We start from the raw sequence: 25,853 nt of genomic DNA on the forward strand, positions 1-25,853 counted from the left end.
TGAGTGAGAAACAGCCCTGACCTTGGAATTTCAGTTGGGTCATGAACTACATAAATATCCATTCTGCTTCCTTCTCAGCAGATGGTCTCTTTAGGGCTGCTGGTTGATACTTTCCAGCAGAGGGTATTCACACAGGAGAACAAGATCCTAGTGAAGTTTCTGTTGGCTCACACTGGTGCATGAAGGTGCTCGGCTGTATGGTAATCACCTTAAATATACAGTTTTCACTCGAGGGAGCTCCAGATCTAACGCTTTCAGAAATTGAGCAAGTCTCATCTTCCTTTGACCAGGCAATGACCTCAACAAGAGTAGCCTATTCGGCATTTAGCATTGAAAGGCTGGGTGGCAGGTCTCCTTCAGGACTATGGATAAAACCTGCTGGAAGGAGAGATAGGGGTGGGCAGGCACACAGGTTTACACTGAACAGCGGTACTCATAAATAGAAGTAAATCTTAGTGACAGATAAATAGTTTTAAACTTATAATACCTAATTATCTCTTCTAATTATACAGACCAATGGTGCTTCCAAGAGTAATGAAACCTAGATACACTGTACAGGAGGGAAGAATTCTACTGTCTGGGTTGCTCTGAAGATTTAATTTTTTCAATAAAGACTGACTAAACAAGACACACAAACACAAACAATGGGGTAAATTTACTAAAGTTTCTAAAAATGAAAAGTGGTGATGTTTCCCATAGCAAACAATCAAGATTCTGTCTATCATTTCTCTATTGCATCCTAGAAAATGATAGACTGGTGATGTTGCCTATAGTAACCAATCAGATTCTCTTTTCATTTTTAGAAGCTTTAGTAAAGTTTCCCCCAATGTGATTGATTTCACACAGCCAACCTCTTAGTGATACAACAACCAAGAATACCACTTTGCTTCTATACAGTGCGTATGATAATACAGTATGAGGAACTGAGGATAACCAGCAAGTTAGTATGTGCTACTTAGGGGGGGTATTCAGTTAGTGCCGTTTTTTCAGCCATTTGAAAAAAATTAAATTTTCCCCTCTTTTTTAGGTAAAATTTCCATTCAATGCCTGTGCCGATTATTAGGCACTGGCGTATTCACGGGCCTAATAATTTTTGGGTCCGTTTTCGGCCATGCCGATTCAACAGAAAAAAAAAAAAAGTGAAAAGGCATGGGCGAAATAGGGACTCAAAAACGGGCCCGTAATTGAATACCCAGAGTCGAATTAGTGCCGTTTTTTTTTCCGGCTAGCCGAAAAAGCCGGCACTAATTGAATAACCCCCCTATCCTGCAGGTATTAATAATTGCAGATACAACAGGATATATATGCATGTAATAAATCTAAACTTCAAAAAGACAGTCTACAGAACCTTAGCTTAATTAGGCATAGCAATTCAAGGAAATCTAGAAAAACATACAGTGCATCCGGAAAGTATTCACAGCGCTTCACTTTTTCCACATTTTGTTATGTTACAGCCTTATTCCAAAATGGAATAAATTCATTTTCCCTCAAAATTCTACACACAATACCCCATAATGACAACGTGAATTTTTTTTTTGAGAGATGTTTGCAAATGTATTAAAAATAAAACAACTAAGAAATCACATGTACATAAGTATTCACAGCCTTTGCTCAATACTTTGCTGATGCACCTTTGGCAGCAATTACAGCCTCAAGTCTTTTTATATATGATGCCACAAGCTTGGCACACCTATCTTTAGCCAGTTTCACCCATTCCTCTTTGCAGCACCTCTCAAGCTAATAGTCCCCCCCAAAACAAACCTGTAAGCACTTTCCAAGTGCCAAATGCAATGCTGCATGCAGCGTTTAGAAGTTTTAACACTACAGCAGGTTCTGTGGGTACATTCATGAACTACGCATACAGCGGGATTGGAAAAACATGTGTCGCACTCACTAAACATGTTGCATCTCTGCTTGTAACAACCCTAAAACTTCCCCATAAATACCGGCAACCTGACGAGAAGCAGAATTAAATATATTTTGAGGAAAATTAATGTTGTGCTACATTTAAATCATTGGTGATAGTTTTACTACTACTGAGCATCCGTTACTGTAACATCACTTGACACTACATCTTTGTGATACATTAGCACATAACTGGGAAATGGATCAGTGGGGCAAAGGTTAAAACACTCTGTAGCTCTTCAGACAGTACTCCCCTGCTCTCCAGACACTACAATTGGTGACTTATGGTTACTCGTTTGTCATTTTCTAGGTCTGAACAAGTCAGGACTCCAGGACGCTTAGGTTTTTCCAAGTGGAGAATGGCAGCCGCCACTTGTCTACCTGGATTCCCAGCCGCTGCCTCCAGACATCGTGAACCCTCTGTTCCCAGAGATGATGAGTTAGTGGCTTGTTAATGTGTAACAGGCCTCTCTCCCTGTATATAGTTTATTATACCAGCAGAGGGGGTCAGCCAGGAACTTCGCTGCAGGACCTCCAGGTGATTCATCTACCTGTTAAGCTGCACAGTTTGTACAATTTATTGAAAAAAACATTTTTTGCTAAATAGATATTTAAATAACAAAGGTCATTTTTTCATGTTGAAGTGGAATTTGATGTGCGTCTTATTTTGTTATAGTTGTTACCAAACTAGAAATAATTTATTTACTGGAGATAATGTTAAAATCTGAATAAAACAGATTTATCTCATTTGAGTGATTCATTTTTTTTTCCTCTTGCATTCGTTGTTTAACACAGCATAAATTGCTCTAAATAATAAACGATCTTCTGGCTACCCTGGCAATTTGTACCCAAGACTATAATAACGTGCGATAATCTGTATACAGGACCTGTTTGTATAGTCCATTAAATGGGATCATTGTACCATGACATTTATATTAAATATACGTCTGTAGATTTGTTACCTTTTCCCACTTTGCAGGACATCAGTTTAGCAGAAATGTTTATTAACATATTATAGTTACATTTAGTACAATAAAATAACGTCTCAACCTGTCAGAATTACCCCCCTGATAAATCAGGAACCCCGGCATCAGATTTTATGGACTGAGAAACAAAACAGAACAATTTCAGCTACCGGTCATGACGGCAGGACAGGATACCGCCCGGTGACCCCCTTTCTGTAGCATCATCTTAATGCACTGGCTGAATTTTCTTGCACATGGCAGAGTCAGCTATAAACAAATAAGAATACAGGTGAGGTGAACGACTTCGGAGTAGTGTGGGGTGAGATTATTAATCTGCAACATAATCCCAGAATTACTCAAAATAGTAAGGTTATTGTATGGTGGGTATCCTACAGAAGAGAAACACAAACCGGTCATTCTGTGTACTAGCGACCAGGTCTTACGTCAGCCAGAATATGGCATTTTTATACTTCTGCTAAATCCTTTTCTTTGAATCCACTGGGACTGGTGCCAAAATGCAGAACTTCTATTACAACTTTACAGAAAACCACTGAACAGGAGAACGAGTGCAATGAAGGGAGAACACTCAGTAGGATGCTGAACGGACTGAAAACATTGAATAAATAAATCTAAATTTCTCTGACGTCCTAAGTGGATGCTGGGACTCCGTAAGGACCATGGGGAATAGCGGCTCCGCAGGAGACTGGGCACAACTAAAGAAAGCTTTAGGACTACCTGGTGTGCACTGGCTCCTCCCTCTATGACCCTCCTCCAGACCTCAGTTAGAATCACCGCATATGGCGAAAATATGTTGCTTGGTGTGAGGCCAGAATGGCCCCAACGGAGGAATTCCAGCTGGGTCGATTTCTGCACTTCCTACAGTCAGGAGTGACTATGGGCCTAAAATTGGGGTCCATTAAAGTCCAGATTTCAGCCCTGTCTATTTTCTTTCAAAAAGAACTGGCTTCACTACCTGAAGTTCAGACGTTTGTTAAGGGAGTGCTGCATATTCAGCCCCCTTTTGTGCCTCCAGTGGCACCTTGGGATCTCAACGTGGTGTTGGATTTCCTTAAATCACATTGGTTTGAACCACTTAAGACCGTGGAGTTAAAATATCTCACGTGGAAGGTGGTCATGCTGTTGGCCTTGGCTTCAGCTAGGCGTGTGTCAGAATTGGCGGCTTTGTCGTGTAAAAGCCCATATCTGATTTTCCATATGGACAGGGCAGAATTTAAGGACTCGTACCCAATTGCTCCCAAAGGTGGTATCAGCTTTTCATTTGAACCAACCTATTGTGGTACCTGCGGCTACTCGGGAGTTGGAGGATTCCAAGTTGTTGGACGTAGTCCGGGCCCTGAAAATCTATGTTTCCAGGACAGCTAGGGTCAGAAAGACTGACTCGCTATTTATCCTGCATGCACCCAACAAGTTGGGTGCTCCTGCTTCAAAGCAGACAATTGCTCGCTGGATCTGTAGCACGACCCAACTTGCACATTCCGCGGCTGGACTGCCGCATCCTAAATCGGTGAAAGCCCATTCCACGAGGAAGGTGGGCTCTTCTTGGGCGGCTGCCCGAGGGGTCTCGGCTTTACAACTTTGCCGAGCTGCTACTTGGTCGGGTTCAAACACTTTTGCAAAATTCTACAAGTTTGATACCCTGGCTGAGGAGGACCGTGAGTTTGCTCATTCGGTGCTGCAGAGTCATCCGCACTCTCCCGCCCGTTTGGGAGCTTTGGTATAATCCCCATGGTCCTTACGGAGTTCCCAGCATCCACTAGGACATCAGAGAAAATAAGAATTTACTCACCGGTAATTCTATTTCTCGTAGTCCGTAGTGGATGCTGGGAGCCCGTCCTAAGTGCAGACTCTCTGCAATACATGTATATAGTTATTGCTTAACTAAAGGGTTATTGTTATGAGCCATCTGTTAAATGAGGCTCAGTTGTTGTTCATGCTGTTAACTGGGTATAGTATCACAAGTTGTACGGTGTGATTGGTGTGGCTGGTATGAGTCTTACCCTGGATTCCAAATCCTTTCCTTGTAATGTCAGCTCTTCCGGGCACAGTTTCCCTAACTGAGGTCTGGAGGAGGGGCATATAGGGAGGAGCCAGTGCACACCAAATAGTACTAAATCTTTCTTTAGAGTGCCCAGTCTCCTGCGGAGCCCGTCTATTCCCCATGGTCCTTACGGAGTACCCAGCATCCACTACGGACTACGAGAAATAGAATTACCGGTGAGTGAATTTTTTTTTTTTTTTTAAACATTAGAAAATATATATATTTTTTAAACAAAAATCATTTTGAATAAGGTTAAATACACATTCTACAACTATTTCAAGCATAAAAAACCCTGACATTTTCTGAGGGGTTTTTCGGAAAATAATTAGTCCGTTAGTAGATGTTTCTCGGTTGCTCTTAGATACGACCATATAAACGCCCCTGAGCAATGTGGACAGATGGGCGTAAGCTGCTGATCTGTAGTGTTTCAGGGTAAATTACAGACTTTTTGATTTTTTCCCTCTAGAAAGACCAGTTTGGGATGTACGCTTTATACAGCAAGAATAAGCCCCGGTCCGACTTGTTACTAGCCAGCCACGGGAACATATTCTTTAAGGTGAGAACGTTACACTAGATGTAAAGGATCTCTGTTCCCCTCTGTGACTACTGTGAGTGATTCTGGCATCAGTAGACGCAGGTTGTGCCCCACAATGATTAATGCATGCTGTGTGCTTATTGTCAGAATAAGCAGCGGCAGCTGGGAGACAAGATGGACCTGGCCTCGTATCTGCTGAAGCCCATCCAGCGAATGAGCAAGTACGCTCTGCTCCTGAAGGACCTGATCAAGGAGTGCAGCGAGGCTCAGGAACATGAGCTGGTGTACCTGCGCGCCGCCGAGGAAATGGTGAAGTTCCAGCTCCGTCACGGCAATGACCTCCTAGCCATGGACGCCATACGGGACTGTGATGTGAGTGAAGGGGCAGCAGGTTCAGGAGGTGGACAGTGCAGTTACTACTTTATAGACACTACTTTGTGTACCCGTCACACGTGATGTGTTCCTGTGTCATTCTTCCTATGTATTGTCACATATCACACACCCAGCGTAATACACTCTGATAACATCCTCCCTTCCTACATATTTTGGGTTAACAGGTGAATCTAAAGGAACAAGGGCAGCTGGTGAGACAGGACGAAGTCACAGTGTGGTTGGGCCGGAGGAAGTGCCAGAGACACGTCTTCCTGTTCGAGGATCTCATCTTATTCAGCAAGCCCAAGAGGATTGAAGGGGGACTGGATGTCTACATATACAAACGCTCATTTAAAGTAAGTGAAGCAGCTCAGACCATCACCCACTCGTATAGGAGTGTCACACACAAAGGGAAGCCCCAGAATGTCTACTAGGGTCCCAACACCCCAGTATCTGTGATCCCTATCACATCTTCCTTCCACCCTGAGGACTTCTGCATGCGGGAAAAGAATAAATACCGTGGGAATCCCAGGATCCTAGAATGGTGGGAAACTCTGAATAGTGTACACATATATATAATGTGGTATCCGGTCTCTAGGTTGACCACACTTGGGTCGACACTGTCTAGGCCTACCACCATTGGTCGACAGTAAGTAGGTCGACATGGTTTCTAGGACGACAGGGACTCTAGGTCGACATGAGTTCTTCACATTTTTTCAAAACGTTTTCATACTTTACGATCCACGTGGACTACAATTGGGAACGAAAAAAAACAGGGGGAACTATCGCAACTGCGCACTGCTAGGAATGATTAATAAAAATGTCAAAAAGTTTTTAAATAATGTCTGTTTGGATGATGATGAGGGAGGTGTTGTTCAATCTTCTCCTTTCTCTTCCTTTTCTATTTTCAATCGATCTTCTTCAATTTCACCAAATGTCCCTCAAAAACAGTGAAAAAGAGCAATATTTTGTAGGGTGTCTTAAATTTCAGGGGATTCTAGGTTGTATAGCTCATTAAGATGGTTCGTACCGTACTCACGTATAGTACGGAGAATTTCCCACGTATAAAGGTTTCTTTTATGGACCCAAGATTTCACCCGGCTGGATGGTTTGTTCTGTGTTTTCTTTCAAATTCTCACCAAGTGGTGTCGCAGCACAAGAGATACCGGGGGAAAGAATGTCCCAATTACTGAATATACCACAATTGATTTTATCCACTAGATTACATGGGTAACCAGTGAGAATAAACTGGCGTACCGTACTCACACTCCAAAAATGTTAAATACACTCATAAAGGTATCTTTTACAGGTGATCCAAACTGCAGACAGATAAGAAACGGGTATAGGAAAATAGAGGGTAGGCGTACCCCACTTACAGTCTTCAATGATGTTTTCAAGCACGTAGCGGTTTCTTTTTCCAATTTCTTCCCATGAAGTGAACCTCCACTCCCAAGTACCTCCAATCTCGGTATAATGAGATATATATCAGGAGTGGAAGTTTGATAAAAAGTATTTTATTTTATGTGAACAATAAAATAGTAGCAATAGGGCAAAAAAGACTCCTAACAAAACGACCAGAAGATGTTATACCACTATCAAACAAGAGATGAAATGGATCCGGAATATCTCACCTCAGTCAATAATGGTCTGGATGGTTTGTAAGTAGTAAATGGCCCTCACACCAACGCGTTTCGACCGGGAGGTCTTTTTCAAGGTGTGTTATGAGGGCAACTGAACCTCTACTTATACCCCAAAACAGGAAACAGTCATAGTGTGGGAGTGGTCAGTCGCAATTAAAATCAATATATTAAAAAACATATTTCACAGGTAAGAACCTTCAGATTCTGTAACTACTTGGTATATGACAACATTGATGGACAATTGAAGTACTGATAAATTGTATTACTTATTATATTTATACATATATTGGGCTTTGCGTTCCACCTGTCCGTGGTGGAACGCACCATTTCCGCCGGAAATAGGCAGGGGAACAGGAGATGGTTCCCATTATATCCTGCCGATTGATGGTCCGCATTACGTGCTGCCGGAAGTGACGTGCGTTCCACTCGTCCGCAGTGGAACGCACTCACTGGAATGGTTCCTATTGATGGTCCGCATCATGTGCCGCCGGAAGTGATGTGCGTTCCACTCGTTCACAGTGGAACGCACTCACTGATGGGCAGTCCGCGTCACATGTGACTGGAAGTGACGTGCGCTCCACTCATTCGTAGTGGAACGCACTCACTAAAGGATGGTCCGCGGCTTGTGTTTTCCGGAAGTGCTGTGCGTTCCACCCGTCTTTGGTGGAACGCACTTCCTCCGGATGTGGCAGACTGCAATGAGTGATGCGCACAGTGGTGTGCGTTCCAATCGTTCTTAGTGGAACGCACAACCAGGAAATGGCGGGTCCTTTCTATATTCATAGTGATGGTCCAGTTTTAAAATCTGACAAGGGGAAGATTAGTTTGTGAAAGATAAAAATAATATACTGGTAAAAATAATTAGACTTAATTAATGATAAACCTTCTGTCAAGAGGGCCTCTTATTTACAGGGTCAATTAATGGTGTACATACAATCTATGTTGGCTGGTATTAGTTGGATGGTACCGGAGGAATTAGGAGAGGGAGATCCACTGAAGGGAGGATTTCTTCTTTATTAGATTTCACAGGAACCATTTAATTTCGAAGTCCATATTCATTCCTTTTGGTTGTAGGGTTCCCAAATTAAAAATCGACCGCATCTCCGTCCTTGCTAATCTCTCCTCGATATCCGTACTTCTCCAATTTTTAGGGGCTAACTGTATCCCACAAAATAGGGCAATCTCTGAGGGTTTGCACATATGATCTTTCTTAAAGTGCATAGAGATTCCATGAGTTTCCACCCCTTTCTTAATATTTCTGAGGTGTTCACTCATCCTTTCTTTCAGTTTCCGTGTGGTCCAGCAAGGACGGAGATGCGGTCGATTTTTAATTTGGGAACCCTACAACCAAAAGGAATGAATATGGACTTCGAAATTAAATGGTTCCTGTGAAATCTAATAAAGAAGAAATCCTCCCTTCAGTGGATCTCCCTCTCCAAATTGCTCCGGTACCATCCAACTAATACCAGCCAACATAGATTGTATGTACACCATTAATTGACCCTGTAAATAAGAGGCCCTCTTGACAGAAGGTTTCCCTTCACCCAACCCTTCCTGTATCACCGAAAAAAATTTATTTTTTTCTTTTACATAGGATTATATGGAAATATTTTATCATTAATTAAGTCTAATTATTTTTACCAGTATATTATTTTTATCTTTCACAAACTAATCTTCCCCTTGTCAGATTTTAAAACTGGACCATCACTATGAATATAGAAAGGACCCGCCATTTCCTGGTTGTGCGTTCCACTAAGAACGATTGGAACGCACACCACTGTGCGCATCACTCATTGCAGTCTGCCACATCCGGAGGAAGTGCGTTCCACCAAAGACGGGTGGAACGCACAGCACTTCCGGAAAACACAAGCCGCGGACCATCCTTTAGTGAGTGCGTTCCACTACGAATGAGTGGAGCGCACGTCACTTCCAGTCACATGTGACGCGGACTGCCCATCAGTGAGTGCGTTCCACTGTGAACGAGTGGAACGCACATCACTTCCGGCGGCACATGATGCGGACCATCAATAGGAACCATTCCAGTGAGTGCGTTCCACTGCGGACGAGTGGAACGCACGTCACTTCCGGCAGCACGTAATGCGGACCATCAATCGGCAGGATATAATGGGAACCATCTCCTGTTCCCCTGCCTATTTCCGGCGGAAATGGTGCGTTCCACCACGGACAGGTGGAACGCAAAGCCCAATATATGTATAAATATAATAAGTAATACAATTTATCAGTACTTCAATTGTCCATCAATGTTGTCATATACCAAGTAGTTACAGAATCTGAAGGTTCTTACCTGTGAAATATGTTTTTTAATATATTGATTTTAATTGCGACTGACCACTCCCACACTATGACTGTTTCCTGTTTTGGGGTATAAGTAGAGGTTCAGTTGCCCTCATAACACACCTTGAAAAAGACCTCCCGGTCGAAACGCGTTGGTGTGAGGGCCATTTACTACTTACAAACCATCCAGACCATTATTGACTGAGGTGAGATATTCCGGATCCATTTCATCTCTTGTTTGATAGTGGTATAACATCTTCTGGTCGTTTTGTTAGGAGTCTTTTTTGCCCTATTGCTACTATTTTATTGTTCACATAAAATAAAATACTTTTTATCAAACTTCCACTCCTGATATATATCTCATTATACCGAGATTGGAGGTACTTGGGAGTGGAGGTTCACTTCATGGGAAGAAATTGGAAAAAGAAACCGCTACGTGCTTGAAAACATCATTGAAGACTGTAAGTGGGGTACGCCTACCCTCTATTTTCCTATACCCGTTTCTTATCTGTCTGCAGTTTGGATCACCTGTAAAAGATACCTTTATGAGTGTATTTAACATTTTTGGAGTGTGAGTACGGTACGCCAGTTTATTCTCACTGGTTACCCATGTAATCTAGTGGATAAAATCAATTGTGGTATATTCAGTAATTGGGACATTCTTTCCCCCGGTATCTCTTGTGCTGCGACACCACTTGGTGAGAATTTGAAAGAAAACACAGAACAAACCATCCAGCCGGGTGAAATCTTGGGTCCATAAAAGAAACCTTTATACGTGGGAAATTCTCCGTACTATACGTGAGTACGGTACGAACCATCTTAATGAGCTATACAACCTAGAATCCCCTGAAATTTAAGACACCCTACAAAATATTGCTCTTTTTCACTGTTTTTGAGGGACATTTGGTGAAATTGAAGAAGATCGATTGAAAATAGAAAAGGAAGAGAAAGGAGAAGATTGAACAACACCTCCCTCATCATCATCCAAACAGACATTATTTAAAAACTTTTTGACATTTTTATTAATCATTCCTAGCAGTGCGCAGTTGCGATAGTTCCCCCTGTTTTTTTTGGTTACGGTATATGGTGTAGAGTGACACCAGGGTTCCTTACAACTGCAGCCGCAGTGAGCGCAGTGGTTTACTATCTTTGTATTCTCTGTACAATTGGGAACGGTAACGAGTCATGCGAGGGGACACTGTGCACTAATTGGGGATTACGGTCACTGTATGGAGAAGACGGCACCAAAAAAAGTGCAGAAACTCATGTCGACCTTCTGTCATGTCGACCTAGAAACCATGTCGACCTACTTACTGTTGACCAATAGTGGTTGACCTAGACACTGTCGACCTAAGTGTGGTGGACCTTGCATACCACACCCATATAATGTACACATGCGGGAGAACTGGCAGGTTACATTTTCAGATGAATATTTACATAACGGTGTAAAAATAACTAAATTGTATGACGTGTGTATTTTAATTTTCAAGGGTACAATTTTCTGTGTGTTGTATCCTTACATTAGCTGTAGCGATACATCACATCATATACATCTGTGCTTATTGCCATAGGGATCACATTAATGACCCAAAGACCACGGTTCTCGCCCTGGGCATTTAGCTCTGTGTGTTAGTGATCTCTCATGAGGTGGCCAGTTTGTAGCCGGCCCTGCCGCTTATGCCACTTTCTCTGATTGGCAGACAGCAGACATCGGCCTGACAGAGAATTCCGGAGACAGCGGGCTGCGCTTTGAAATTTGGTTCAGGCGACGTAAATCCAACGACACACACATTCTCCAGGCGAGCAACGCCGACATCAAGCAGGCCTGGACCGTGGACATTGCTAAAATCCTCTGGCAGCAGGCGACCAGGAATAAGGGTACGTCATCGGTCTTACTGCCATTTTCTCTGCCCCCTGCAATCAAGTCACTTATAGCAGATACCGGGTCACTAAGCCCCAAATACTAGTTGGTTGGCTGCTAATAATGTTGTAGGATCCAATCCAGATAAAAGGTGTGTCAGATAAAGTGGTTGTGGAGGAAGATATTTCCCTGCACACTGCATACTTCCTGTCTGTAATTACATTGAATGAACTGCAGCCAGCAACCTCTAAGCCTGTATATGCAGCTGAATAGCAAATGTAAACCTCGTGTTAAATATCTGAAGTCATGTCACAGAAATAGAACTAAGTGCTATGTATGAAATAAGAGATCGTATTTGTAAATAAAATGAAACATGTAGTAGGGATTACAGGGATCATTGTGTGTGGTCAGTGTGCTGTAAACCAGCGAGATGCTGTATAGTAAGCGAGCGCTTCTATTGGTGGATTACTGTCCGTGTCACAGAACGTGTCTCCTTTCCCCCGGCAGAGGTCCGCATGCAGGAAATGGTCTCTATGGGTGTTGGCAACAAGCCGTTTCTGGACATAAAGCCAAGTGACGCAGCAATTAACAACCGCGCTATTGATTACATCATGAAGGGGAGAGGTACGGAATACATTCGGATCCATACTCTGTAGTAGTGATGAGATCCGCAGGAAGGAGGCAGAGGACACGGAAGTACTCTTGCACGAACCCTAGAAATGTTCAGAATTTTAAAGGGACAATAATCCCAATGCAAGCTGACCTGATGTGGAGGATATTGTGACATGCACAGGATATCTAGAAACCCCGGGCCGGAGGGTAGTTTATCATCTACCTCTTCTACCTGCTTTTCACACCCGCTCCTCAAAGTACATTTACAGGTTTTAAGGCTAGCTATGTTTCAGCATAGAAGGTTATATCAAAATGACTGGTGTAGTAGGGAATGCTGCCGGCATACCGACAGCTGGGCGAGTGCAAATGAGCCCCCCTGCGGGCACGGTGGCGCGCTATGCACGCCACACTATCTATTCTCCCTCCAGGGGGGTCGTGGACACCCACGAGGGAGAATAAGTGTCAGTATACCGGCTGTCAGGATTCCGGCGCCGGTATACTGTGCGCCGGGATCCCGACAGCTGGCAAACTGAAGACCACCCAAAATGACCACAGTACTTGTAGTCATTTTGATTTGACCTTCTATGCTCAAGCATGGCTAGCCTTAAAACCTGGACTGTTAGTGTGCCTAGAGCAGCGGGTGTGAGAAGCCCTGATCTTCCATAATACAGGCTCAGGTGACTGCTGACTATGGGGCAGCTAACTGCATGGAGCCGCCATATTTATGCGGTGATGTGTCTGTATAAGTGAGACAAGGGGGTAATAAGGTGTATATGGTTTCTGGTGGCCGGAACATAATGTTTGAATTAAGATCACCAATTATTGTTTTCTGTTTTTGCAGGTGCCAGGACCAGGGCGTCTATTGCGGTGTCCTTATTTGATCATTCAGATCCTTACAAAAGGACCCAGGCCCCCATCACCTGCAGCTCTGTGCCCTCTGCTTGCGGACCCTCCTCGGCTTCACTGCTGGGTCCCCTAAACCTGCATATGTATGTCAATCAGACCCTTCTGCCCGGAGTTCTCTCCGCCAACAGACCCTTTGAGACGAGCAGCTGCCTGGAGGAAGACGAGTTGGAGAATGAGACGAGTTGCAGTCAGCCTTCCATGAGTACGTGTGGTGGGGAGTGTCTGCTGGTTCTGCGTCTTCTCCTGTGTACCCACCTGACGTTTCCCCTGTTCTTCTTGCAGCCACAGAGAGCTCGGAGTCCTCGCAGTGCATGTCTGGTGCTGGATCCAGTGGCTCGGACAGCGGCTGCGTCTCCAGTATTCCGCAGGACAACCTGTCTGAAGATGCCGGTTCTCCCTGCGATGCCTCGGCACAGTACACCTTTCCAGAAAGGAGGAACAGTTCCAGCATCACCTCCCCGGTTGTGGAAAAATCCAGATTCATCAACCGCCAATACATTTCCGCAGTAAGAACATCGTTATTTATATTACCGTAGATAGAAACATATAAGACTCAAACAGTGGGAAAAACTATATTCCACTTCCAAGTGTTAAAAGTTGTTTTGTTTTTTAATAAAAGTGTAATAGGTGTTATTCGTATTTACAAGTAAAGCAAACGTTTTGTGATTTCAAAGCCACGCCTGCACAGTGGTGTCGAGATATTAAAGAACATTTAGGGGGAGAGTTGGCAAATCTCGGAGAGAGATAAAGTACCACCAGTCAGATTGTAAATAGAAAATCCAATTGTTTTACGTGTCGGCAGCCACTAGTTGACGCCAGACGGAGAAATTAAATTGTTGCTCTGTTCGGGCATAAACAGCTGTGCGCGTCGGCATTTCAGCTCCCAGTCCCTTGGGCTGGCGAGCAGGAGCAAGTGAAAAGTAACCCGTTTGGGCGCACAAACTGCAGTTTTTGCGTTGCAGAAAACAAAACAATCTTCCATCACTTTAGATGGGAGATAGGACGCGCGGGCATGTAAAACAATCCAATTCCCCCCCCTAACTATTTTACAGTCTGTGCTAGAGAAATCATAGAAGCAGACTGGTTGGTACTTTTGTCCCTCTCCAAGATTTGATGTCTCCCCCTTAGAAACACGCTGAATCCAGTGATATTAGGTGAACACTAGATATAGCAGTAATTGCAGCTGTGTAATACGCTGTACAGTAGCAGCCGTCAATCATTCTTTCTAATGGCCTCTTCCATTTCTTGGGCTTTTCCTTACCCCCATGCTTCTTTATCTGATTAAAGTGGTCTTTTTATTATGTCTATTCAAGCGCAGGTAGAGTTTATGGGTAAGATTTGTAACTTGCGCACTACTTAGTCTGTGTCTCTGTGTTTATTTGAGAGTTGTCTTAAGATCGGTTGTGTAGCTGGGCGTTAGTTCCTTCACCATGGAAACCACCCCCTCCCCATTTATCCGGGCTTGGGACCGGCTATGCACTTCACATAGGCTGGGTTAGGCGGACATCGTATAGGTGTTATTCTCCGTGTCGCCTTGTTGACGACCCGCTTCCTATTATTCCCTCTTTTACCTCCTTCTCTTTAGTATGTCTGCCCCTTTCACATCTCTACCAGACAAATGGCACGAGGGTCCCCTGTGTCCTAGTCGGTGCCCTCTTCCTGGACCATGGTTCTTCAGCCCAGGTGGGGAAAGCACTGGGTGAGGCAGACCGCTGCAGCTGATGATATTTCCAGGTTGGAGCTCTGCAGCTTCAGCATTAGTGAGTAGTAATGTTCTCTCACTAGCCTGGTGATGGGACTGTAGGGAAACACTCTGCATCGCTGAACAAGCTCCCCAAACAGTCTAGTTGCCTGTAGCTGGATGTCACGGTTGTCTTGCCATAGATACTCTGCTACGATGTGGCTGAGGGTCTCATTATACTTGTACCAAGTTTTCTTCTTGCTCAGTTGGATAACGGTTACCAAGGTCTTCAGGATGACCGGAACCAATGTTTGATGTTCTTTTTCTTTGAGCATACGGAGGAGTGGCTGCATAAAGGCATTCCGGAACTTCTTTGCCTCTTTAGGGTAGAAGCATGCGAAGATCTCAATGAACTGTAGAACTTCCTGGCTTGCATAGTTATCTGCGCCATCCATGATGAGTAGGATGTCGCCAAGAACCAAGTTAAGTAGGCCCCCATTGACACATTCAGGAAATGTCACAAGAGATGTAAATACTGTGACACAGGTGTATCTGCTCTGGATATCAGGCGACTTACAGAGTGGCCTGAGCAGACTCACAACTTCTTTCCAGTCCCCGCTCTCGGCAAGATGTTCAACAACGTTTTCAGTGTATTCATGCCACGGAATGCCTTTTAGATGTTCACTGTATATTTCACCATCTCCAAAAGAGACTGTTGTCGCCTTGGTTCCCTGCAGACCGTCGGCCAGTAAGGTGTTCACTTGGCCTATGATGGCTGTGATTAGGTCGGCAACCGCCACAGCACCATCCCGGTTTAGGGTCTCCCACTTGGCGAGCGTAGTGCAGGCCTGTGTAAACAATCCTCTGATATCCGGATCTTGCATCGCACTACTTCCAAAAGCCACAGCAGCGTTATTAATGAGCATTGAAACAGTCGTCTGGGTGCCGGGGTGAGTTATGTCTTCCATCGCTGAACATACCTCATGTAACACATAGACCTTGTGATCAAATGGCACGGTGGGATATGTCAGTATTGCAGCTAGCGTGGTAAATACAGAGCGCCGAGGGCAGTTACCGCGGACCAGTAGGGTAGTCTCTAGCTCCATTATTGTGGTCTCCATGTGGTCCCTGGCTAACAGGTACAGTAGTTTGCTGGCTGAAAGCCAAGTGACCTTATCATGCTCTGCCCAAATCATAGTCTTTACAATAACGGGAAGCATATCGGTGAATGCGCTGCTCACATCCATCCTCGCCTCCAACGCTTGGCGCAGAAATGCAAAGATCAGCCGGTGCGATTCAGTAATGGGCGATCCCTCTCTCAGGAAAGCGTTTATTCTGCCGATCTTTTGCAGAAGTTTCTCCAGCGGCATAGCAGCGATGATCTCTGGAAGACATTCTATCATCACTGGAGAGTAGAGGAGCTTCAGCTCATAAAGCAGCATCTCTGTGTTTTCTCTGGAGGGCTGCATGGTCGTCAAGCTCATATCAGGTGTGCAGTCTGCGTGCACGGCTAAAAGTGGATACCTGAAGTTGGTACCCCCAGTGGTTGTGAAATCTGTATCAGAAGTCACTAGTTAAAGGTTTATCCAAATGAAGGACAAGAACTCACGAGGAGTCAATGTAGTGATAGAAGCTACCACCACAAAGTGGCTGGCAGCTGCCCGGGCATGCCTTACATAGGGCGGCAGGGTGATGATGACATCACAGGGAGATTGTGACATCACACTGACATCACAATGCATGCAGGAGGCAGTTACAGATGCCTGCAGGACCTGTGTTTAGGAAAAGGACTAAAACACTGAAGTACCATATAATCTTATCATACAGTATACACTACTATTCCTTTACTTCCTATCACTCCCGACGTGCGCAAATATAAGATACTATCAGGGTGGGCACCTCACAATAAGGAAAATCAGGTCAAAAGCAAAAAAAAATGGAAAGTATTCTGAGATAGGGGATTAGTATTGTTAATATTATTGTGAATTAAAAACATATATCCACTAGGTATGCATTAAAATCCCCATAGGTTTTGCCTCATTCACAGCCCTTACTAATATATTAGCTAAATATTAGTTTGAGGTAAAGTGTGAATTAGAAATTTGCACCTTCTTATTCTTCTTGGCCGTCAGTATTGTTTTCATGTGTAAATAGGTCTACTATTTTTATAGTGGCATCAGCCTATTTCCAATATTTAATATCCTTCTAATAAAATCATCAATAACCCTAATCAGACCATGTGGTTATATTTTTTATGAGTTGCTGTCAGTTCTGGGGAGGTAAAATAAGACGCAGGTGTAGGGAGCCACCAAAGAGTCTTCGGGGCAGGTTCAATTAGCCACGAAGTAGGTTGCACAACTTAAGTGTCTTGACCATGCGTCTTCGGACTGCACATCCCAGCATGCTCTGCCTCAGTTTTAATAGCAGGGCTGTGCTGGGGAATGCGGGGCTGTGTGGTTCCGCGGCAGCTGGAGGGCCGCGGGTTGAGGACCCATGGTCTTGACCAATCATGACTAGAATTTCATTACATCATCCAATCACTATTAGGAAGGTTTAACCTTATTTTAGGGCAGACTAGATGGGCCAAGTGGTTCTTATCTGCCGTCAAATATTATGTTTCACTATGTAGTAACTTTTCATGAATGTGGAGCAGTTCTGCCCATGATTTGTGTCTTACACGTGATCTGTACAGAAGGCGTTGTGCAGCCGCCCTGCCCCTGTGTCAGCGCTTCCTGGGGCTCCTGTTAGGGTTATGAGCACTTTACATTGATTGCTGAGCTGTTCTGTGACTGTTACACCCATGCGGCTGGCAGTAAGGTACACAGGACGATTGGGTTGCAAAGCCGTTTTGTGGCTGGCAGTATGGTATGCAGAACGATGAGGTTGCAGAGCCGTTCTGTGGCTGGCAGTAAGGTACACAGGACGATGAGATTGCAGAGCCGTTTTGTGGATGGCAGGATGGTACACAGGACGATGGTGTTGCAGAGCTGTTCTGCGGCTGACAGTAAGGTACACAGGACGATGAGGTTGCAGAGCCGTTCTGAGGCTGGCAGTATGGTACACAGGATGATGAGGTTGCAGAGCCGTTCTGCTGTTGGCAGTATGGTACTTAGGACGATGGGGTTGCAGAGCCGTTCTGCTGCTGGCAGTATGGTATTTAGGATGATGGGGTTGCAGAGCTGTTCTGAGGCTGGCAGTATGGTATTTAGGACGAAGGGGTTGCAGAGCCGTTCTGCTGCTGGCAGTATGGTATTTAGGACGATGGGGTTGCAGAGCCGTTCTGCTGCTGGCAGTATGGTAATTAGGACGATGGGGTTGCAGAGCCGTTCTGCTGCTGGCAGTATGGTATTTAGGACGATGGTGTTGCAGAGCCGTTTTGCGGCTGACAGTAAGGTACACAGGACGATGGGGTTGCAGAGCCGTTCTGCTGCTGGCAGTATGGTATTTAGGACGATGGGTTTGCAGAGCCGTTCTGCTGCTGGAAGTATGGTATTTAGGACGATGGGGTTGCAGAGCCGTTCTGCTGCTGGCAGTATGGTATTTAGGACGATGGGGTTGCAGAGCCGTTCTGCTGCTGGAAGTATGGTATTTAGGACGATGGGGTTGCAGAGCCGTTCTGCTGCTGGCAGTATGGTATTTAGGACGATGGGGTTGCAGAGCCGTTCTGCTGCTGGCAGTATGGTATTTAGGACGATGGTGTTGCAGAGCCGTTTTGCGGCTGACAGTAAGGTACACAGGACGATGGGGTTGCAGAGCCGTTCTGCTGCTGGCAGTATGGTATTTAGGACGATGGGGTTGCAGAGCCGTTCTGCTGCTGGAAGTATGGTATTTAGGACGATGGGGTTGCAGAGCCGTTCTGCTGCTGGCAGTATGGTATTTAGGACGATGGGGTTGCAGAGCCGTTCTGCTGCTGGAAGTATGGTATTTAGGACGATGGGGTTGCAGAGCCGTTCTGCTGCTGGCAGTTTGGTATTTAGGACGATGGTGTTGCAGAGCCGTTCTGCGGCTGACAGTAAGGTACACAGGACGATGAGGTTGCAGAGCCGTTCTGCGGCTGGCAGTATGGTACACAGGATGATTAGGTTGCAGAACCGTTCTGCTGTTGGCAGTATGGTACTTAGGACGATGGGGTTGCAGAGCCGTTCTGCTGCCGGCAGTATGGTATTTAGGACGATGGGGTTGCAGAGCCGTTCTGCTGCTGGCAGTATGGTATTTAGGACGATGGGGTTGCAGAGCCGTTCTGCTGCTGGCAGTATGGTATTTAGGACGATGGTGTTGCAGAGCCGTTCTGCGGCTGACCGTAAGGTACACAGGACGATGGGGTTGCAGAGCCGTTCTGCTGCTGGCAGTATGGTATTTAGGACGATGGGGTTGCAGAGACGTTCTGCTGCTGGCAGTAAGGTACACAGGACGTTGAGGCTGCATGAGTAACCCCGGAGGTAAGAGTATGGTTGTTATACACTAATAGAGGAAGCGTCCACTTATTAAATCTAGATTAATGTTTTACACGCTGGAATAAAACAAGTTTCATTAACAATATACAACTTTACTGATAAGTGTCTGAGTAATTATAACCTGCTACTTATTATCCTGGTACCACTGACTGCTGCCTGGATACTTGGGAAAGGTACAAGAGCCTATTACCTGCACCCCAGCCGCCTGTAGCCATCGGTGGGTTTCTAATTAACTATGATCAGCGCTGTTACCTGATGTTATGTATCCACTTCTATTACATATAGATAAACGTATTAAAATTTACACTTTTTTATATTAATGAGACATTGGGGTCAATTCAATTCGGCAACTTATGAATAAAGCCGGGAATTAGCTCCCGACGCTATTCAATTCAGCTGCTAGTTACCCGCAATTGTCGGGAATTCTTCTCTCATCCCCGGGGGATGAGATAAGAAACCCGACAAAAGTGCTGCCTCGCAGCCGGCGCGAGGCTGATTCTATCGGGGTTAAGTCGGAGAATGACCGTTCTCCCGACAATTCAACCTGTTTAGTCGGCGAGAATGGGACATCGCCGACTTAACTGGAGCTGAATTGAATAGCGTCGGGAGCTAATTCCCGGCGCTATTCATAAGTTGACAAATTGAATCGACCCCATTGTGCGATTATTATACTATTAATATACACTAATTATCTTTGTCCGTTCTCTGTTCCCTGAATTTACAGAAAGAGCAATGAAAATTAGACTTTTTTGTTTTTCCTTCTGACAAGTTGAAATATTTTCATGAGGTGTTGGCTGTGACTCTGTGCGATCAGCGCTCTCTCCCCTGGCGGCTGTGACTCTGTGCGATCAGCGCTCATGGCGGCTGTGACTCTGCGATCAGCGCTCACGTCCCCGGCGGGTGTGACTCTGTGCGACCATCACTCACTCCCCTGGCGGCTGTGACTCTGTGCGACCAGCGCTCACGTCCCTGGCGGCTGTGACTCTGTGCACCAGCGCTCAAGTCCCCGGCGGCTGTGACTCTGTGCACCAGTGCTCAAGTCCCCGGCGGCTGTGACTCTGTGCGACCAGCGCTCAAGTCCCCGGCGGCTGTGACTCTCTGCACCAGTGCACAAGTCCCCGGCGGCTGTGACTCTGTGCGACCAACGCTCAAGTCCCCGGCGGCTGTGACTCTGTGCACCAGTGCACAAGTCCCCGGCGGCTGTGACTCTGTGCACCAGTGCACAAGTCCCCGGCGGCTGTGACTCTGTGCGAACAGCGCTCACGGTCCCCGCAGCTGTAACTCTGCGACCAGCGCTCACGGTCCCCGGCGGCTGTGACTCTGTGCGACCAGCCCTCACGCCCCGGCGGCTGTGACTCTGTGCGACCAGCCCTCACGCCCAGGCGGCTGTGACTCTGTGCGACCAGCCCTCACGCCCCGGCGACTGTGACTCTGTGCGACCAACCCTCACGCCCCGGCGACTGTGAACATGTCCTGATTGGATGCTTTTTATTGCAGGTGCTAAATCCTAACCTCTCACTAATGACTGCATCTCTCCCCAGAACCCACGTCACATTTCCCTCAGTCCTTCCACCATAGTCTGAGCTTCTTCCTAACATCCATCAGTAAGTGCCACTTTTCTGCCTTTGTGTTACATATTGTGCTGCCTTGCCATGTAACAGTGCGTGTGTGTGCATGCTAACACAGCAACTACATGCTAGTAGGGCTACTGTCTCACTGCTCCATGTAGCACCACCTAGGGGGGATTCCTGCGAGTCAGGGCACTGGGGACAGGAAGGATAACTGTGTATACATATGCCACACCTAAAGCACCTTTGTGACATTACCCCATTCTGTTTATTACATGCAAATACTGTACAGACATGTCCTTACATGCAGTCACTGACTTTTATAAAGCCCGTCCTGTAATACAAACTAAGAACTATAATGGTTAATTAAAAAGTGTTTAAAAATATTGCAAAGGACACGCGGAGTCTAGATCTTTGATTTGTGGAGAAGGGGTGTTCTGAGATACCTCCAGTGCCCAACACCCCTCTTGCACATATCTGAGACCCCTCCGTTGCCCAATGCCCTTCTGCGCATGAGATACCTCCGGTGCCCAATGCCCTTCTGCACATATCTGAGACATCTCCGATGCACAAGAAGCGTTCGGCACTGGCCTGACAGACTACTCAGTGTAGGAGACTGCGGAACACTTATTCCTGGGAAGATCCATCTCATTTGCGCAGTTACACATGCATAATTAAATAGCTTTGTCATTCATCCTAATGGGAGCATAGAGTGCAGTGCTGGAGGTTGGGCTCTTTTAAAATTCCAGGTGTTTGGGGGCTTCTGTGTTCAGCACCACCTTCTTGGAAACTGACAAACCCACTCATCGCAAATGCAAAGGAACAGAGCAGGGAACCTTCCTCCTTCACCTGTCCCTCAGGAGCTACAGGGCAACACCCTTTGAACACACACACCTGCGGCATCTGAACAGTCAGTCTGGGCTCTGTCAGTGCAAGGTCAGGTGTGGTCTCCCTTAAAAGGATATCCTATTCCACCAACAGCCCCTGACAGTACAAGTGAAAAGTCCGGCAGCTCACCTCCCAGGAGGTAGGAAAGGCAGCTAGAGAGGGCTCCAGCAGGACGCAGGGACTGGAGGTTTAGTGTGAGCCAGCTTCAGGAAATGAACAGTGGGGGAATCAAATTTCTGAAAACTTATTGTTCTCCCCCCTCAGTTAGAAGACCTTTTGTGCAAAGCTTGATCATAGGTTTAAGGAGTTATGGAAGCTATGTCTCTTTATAGTCCCTATGAGTGGTGCAGTGAAATGTGAGTGGTGCAGTGAAATGGGAATCTCTGACGAAGGCAGATTGTCCTGTAGGTCGCAAGACCACCACCACCACTCCGAACACTGCAAGGGAAATGCGATGGAGGATGGCTGTTGCATTTGGGGGTGGGGGGCTTAATATCAGGAAGCACCAGATTAGAATCGCTGACCCTGGTAGAGTAGATATAAAAGTCTTTTTAATACTTTGGGATGGACCTTGTCAAGAGCATTCTCATTAGCCTCTGCATACTGTGTCTTCTGGCTTAGAACCTGCGAGGCAGATGTGGAGACCAAAAAGGATCTTAAGTCCCTGCCCTGCTTGGGAGAGGTTATTGTCAGCTCGGAGTTGGGCAAGATTATTTCCATGGCCACAGTGGGAAAGTTTCTCTCTGGTAATTCTCCCAGTTTAAAATGTCCTTTTCTTCCTATGGGAAGTAGAGTCAGACCTCTGCTCCTTCTCGAGGCCAGCATGCGTGAGGTGTTATGCATCCAAGCCACATAACTGGCAGGATACCTGCCCAGGAGCTCCTGTGGTAGAAGCCCATCTGCTTCTCTTCCAGTGTTGAGGATGTGATTTCACCACAGATATCTGGGGAGAGGAATCATTCCTTGAGGATGCATCATTGATCCAGATATATCCCCAGTTTAACTGTTAGTTTCGCTGAAGACCAAGCAATGCCTTTCAGCTCTAAAGAAAGATTCAATCTTTACTTTCCAAAGAACTAGTGGTTCAAAGTTCTGGAAGACCAAGGGAGTTGGGTTTGTATTCTCTTTCTGAAGGTCCAGCTTCAAGTGGAAAAGCTGAAGATGGAGTCTGTGAGGTCTGCCAGCAAAAGCATGGAGCAGGAGGAGTTCACGGACATTATGGAAACATTGTATGTTAGGTAGAAAGGGACACCAGTCTCTCCACCGTCCCATCATTTCCTGTTCAAAATTTCAGCTAATCACTAGCACTAACGTTATTAACCAAGTTCATGCTAGCCTCCTGAGGTCTGATCAAGACCTAGCTACTTGTTTCAGGCCTATGAGTGAGAAACAGCCCTGACCTTGGAATTTCACAGTTGGGTCATGAACTACATAAATATCCATTCTGCTTCCTTCTCAGCAGATGGTCTCTTTAGGGCTGCTGGTTGATACTTTCCAGCAGAGGGTATTCACACAGGAGAACAAGATCCTAGTGAAGTTTCTGTTGGCTCACACTGGTGCATGAAGGTGCTCGGCTGTATGGTAATCACCTTCAATATACAGTTTTCACTCGAGGGAGCTCCAGATCTAACGCTTTCAGAAATTGAGCAAGTCTCATCTTCCTTTGACCAGGCAATGACCTCAACAAGAGTAGCCTATTCGGCATTTAGCATTGAAAGGCTGGGTGGCAGGTCTCCTTCAGGACTATGGATAAAACCTGCTGGAAGGAGAGATAGGGGTGGGCAGGCACACAGGTTTACACTGAACAGCGGTACTCATAAATAGAAGTAAATCTTAGTGACAGATAAATAGTTTTAAACTTATAATACCTAATTATCTCTTCTAATTATACAGACCAATGGTGCTTCCAAGAGTAATGAAACCTAGATACACTGTACAGGAGGGAAGAATTCTACTGTCTGGGTTGCTCTGAAGATTTCATTTTTTCAATAAAGACTGACTAAACAAGACACACAAACACAAACAATGGGGTAAATTTACTAAAGTTTCTAAAAATGAAAAGTGGTGATGTTTCCCATAGCAAACAATCAAGATTCTGTCTATCATTTCTCTATTGCATCCTAGAAAATGATAGACTGGTGATGTTGCCTATAGTAACCAATCAGATTCTCTTTTCATTTTTAGAAGCTTTAGTAAAGTTTCCCCCAATGTGATTGATTTCACACAGCCAACCTCTTAGTGATACAACAACCAAGAATACCACTTTGCTTCTATACAGTGCGTATGATAATACAGTATGAGGAACTGAGGATAACCAGCAAGTTAGTATGTGCTACTTAGGGGGGGTATTCAGTTAGTGACGTTTTTTCAGCCATTTGAAAAAAAATAAATTTTCCCCTCATTTTTAGGTAAAATTTCCATTCAATGCCTGTGCCGATTATTAGGCACTGGCGTATTCACGGGCCTAATAATTTTTGGGTCCGTTTTCGGCCATGCCGATTCAACAGAAAAAAAAAAAAAGTGAAAAGGCATGGGCGAAATAGGGACTCAAAAACGGGCCCGTAATTGAATACCCAGAGTCGAATTAGTGCCGTTTTTTTTTCCGGCTAGCCGAAAAAGCCGGCACTAATTGAATAACCCCCCTAACCTGCAGGTATTAATAATTGCAGATACAACAGGATATATATGCATGTAATAAATCTAAACTTCAAAAAGACAGTCTACAGAACCTTAGCTTAATTAGGCATAGCAATTCAAGGAAATCTAGAAAAACATACAGTGCATCCGGAAAGTATTCACAGCGCTTCACTTTTTCCACATTTTGTTATGTTACAGCCTTATTCCAAAATGGAATAAATAAATTTTTCCCTCAAAATTCTACACACAATACCCCATAATGACAACGTGAATTTTTTTTTTGAGAGATGTTTGCAAATGTATTAAAAATAAAACAACTAAGAAATCACATGTACATAAGTATTCACAGCCTTTGCTCAATACTTTGCTGATGCACCTTTGGCAGCAATTACAGCCTCAAGTTTTTTGTATATATGACGCCACAAGCTTGGAACACCTATCTTTAGCCAGTTTCACCCATTCCTCTTTGCAGCACCTCTCAAGCTAATAGTCCCCCCCAAAACAAACCTGTAAGCACTTTCCAAGGGCCAAATGCAATGCTGCATGCAGCGTTTAGAAGTTTTAACACTACAGCAGGTTCTGTGGGTACATTCATGAACTACGCATACAGGGGGATTGGAAAAACATGTGTCACACTCACTAAACATGTTGCATCTCTGCTTGTAACAACCCTAAAACTTCCCCATAAATACCGGCAACCTGACGAGAAGCAGAATTAAATATATTTTGAGGAAAATTAATGTTGTGCTACATTTAAATCATTGGTGATAGTTTTACTACTACTGAGCATCCGTTACTGTACATCACTTGACACTACATCTTTGTGATACATTAGCACATAACTGGGAAATGGATCAGTGGGGCAAAGGTTAAAACACTCTGTAGCTCTTCAGACAGTACTCCCCTGCTCTCCAGACACTACAATTGGTGACTTATGGTTACTCGTTTGTCATTTTCTAGGTCTGAACAAGTCAGGACTCCAGGACGCTTAGGTTTTTCCAAGTGGAGAATCGCAGCCGCCACTTGTCTACCTGGATTCCCAGCCGCTGCCTCCAGACATCGTGAACCCTCTGTTCCCAGAGATGATGAGTTAGTGGCTTGTTAATGTGTAACAGGCCTCTCTCCCTGTATATAGTTTATTATACCAGCAGAGGGGGTCAGCCAGGAACTTCGCTGCAGGACCTCCAGGTGATTCATCTACCTGTTAAGCTGCACAGTTTGTACAATTTATTGAAAAAAACATTTTTTGCTAAATAGATATTTAAATAACAAAGGTCATTTTTTCATGTTGAAGTGGAATTTGATGTGCGTCTTATTTTGTTATAGTTGTTACCAAACTAGAAATAATTTATTTACTGGAGATAATGTTAAAATCTGAATAAAACAGATTTCTCTCATTTGAGTGATTCATTTTTTTTTTTCTCTTGCATTCGTTGTTTAACACAGCATAAATTGCCCTAAATAATAAACGATCT

The 25,853-nt window shown here is 44.9% G+C and overlaps 2 protein-coding genes across 2 annotated transcripts in view; both read left to right on the forward strand.

The window, feature by feature from the left end:
• Nucleotides 1-2,652, forward strand: part of LOC134968770 (puratrophin-1-like) — a 23,230-nt gene extending 20,578 nt beyond the window's left edge. The window contains exon 13 of the mRNA XM_063944257.1: nucleotides 2,216-2,652. The gene's annotated coding sequence lies outside the window, so the exon portion shown is untranslated. The remainder of the gene's footprint in view (nucleotides 1-2,215) is intronic.
• Nucleotides 1-25,751, forward strand: part of LOC134968771 (puratrophin-1-like) — a 27,340-nt gene extending 1,589 nt beyond the window's left edge. Inside the window, exons 3-11 of the mRNA XM_063944258.1 lie at nucleotides 5,396-5,485; nucleotides 5,612-5,836; nucleotides 6,022-6,192; nucleotides 11,472-11,649; nucleotides 12,140-12,256; nucleotides 13,086-13,352; nucleotides 13,433-13,656; nucleotides 20,827-20,889; nucleotides 25,339-25,751. Of these exons, the coding sequence (XP_063800328.1) occupies nucleotides 5,396-5,485; nucleotides 5,612-5,836; nucleotides 6,022-6,192; nucleotides 11,472-11,649; nucleotides 12,140-12,256; nucleotides 13,086-13,352; nucleotides 13,433-13,656; nucleotides 20,827-20,868 (1,314 nt within the window). The 3' untranslated portion in view covers nucleotides 20,869-20,889; nucleotides 25,339-25,751. The remainder of the gene's footprint in view (nucleotides 1-5,395; nucleotides 5,486-5,611; nucleotides 5,837-6,021; nucleotides 6,193-11,471; nucleotides 11,650-12,139; nucleotides 12,257-13,085; nucleotides 13,353-13,432; nucleotides 13,657-20,826; nucleotides 20,890-25,338) is intronic.
• The last annotated feature ends 102 nt before the right edge of the window (nucleotides 25,752-25,853 follow it).

Source organism: Pseudophryne corroboree, chromosome 11 (genome assembly GCF_028390025.1).
Source record: "Pseudophryne corroboree isolate aPseCor3 chromosome 11, aPseCor3.hap2, whole genome shotgun sequence".
Taxonomy (NCBI): domain Eukaryota; kingdom Metazoa; phylum Chordata; class Amphibia; order Anura; family Myobatrachidae; genus Pseudophryne; species Pseudophryne corroboree.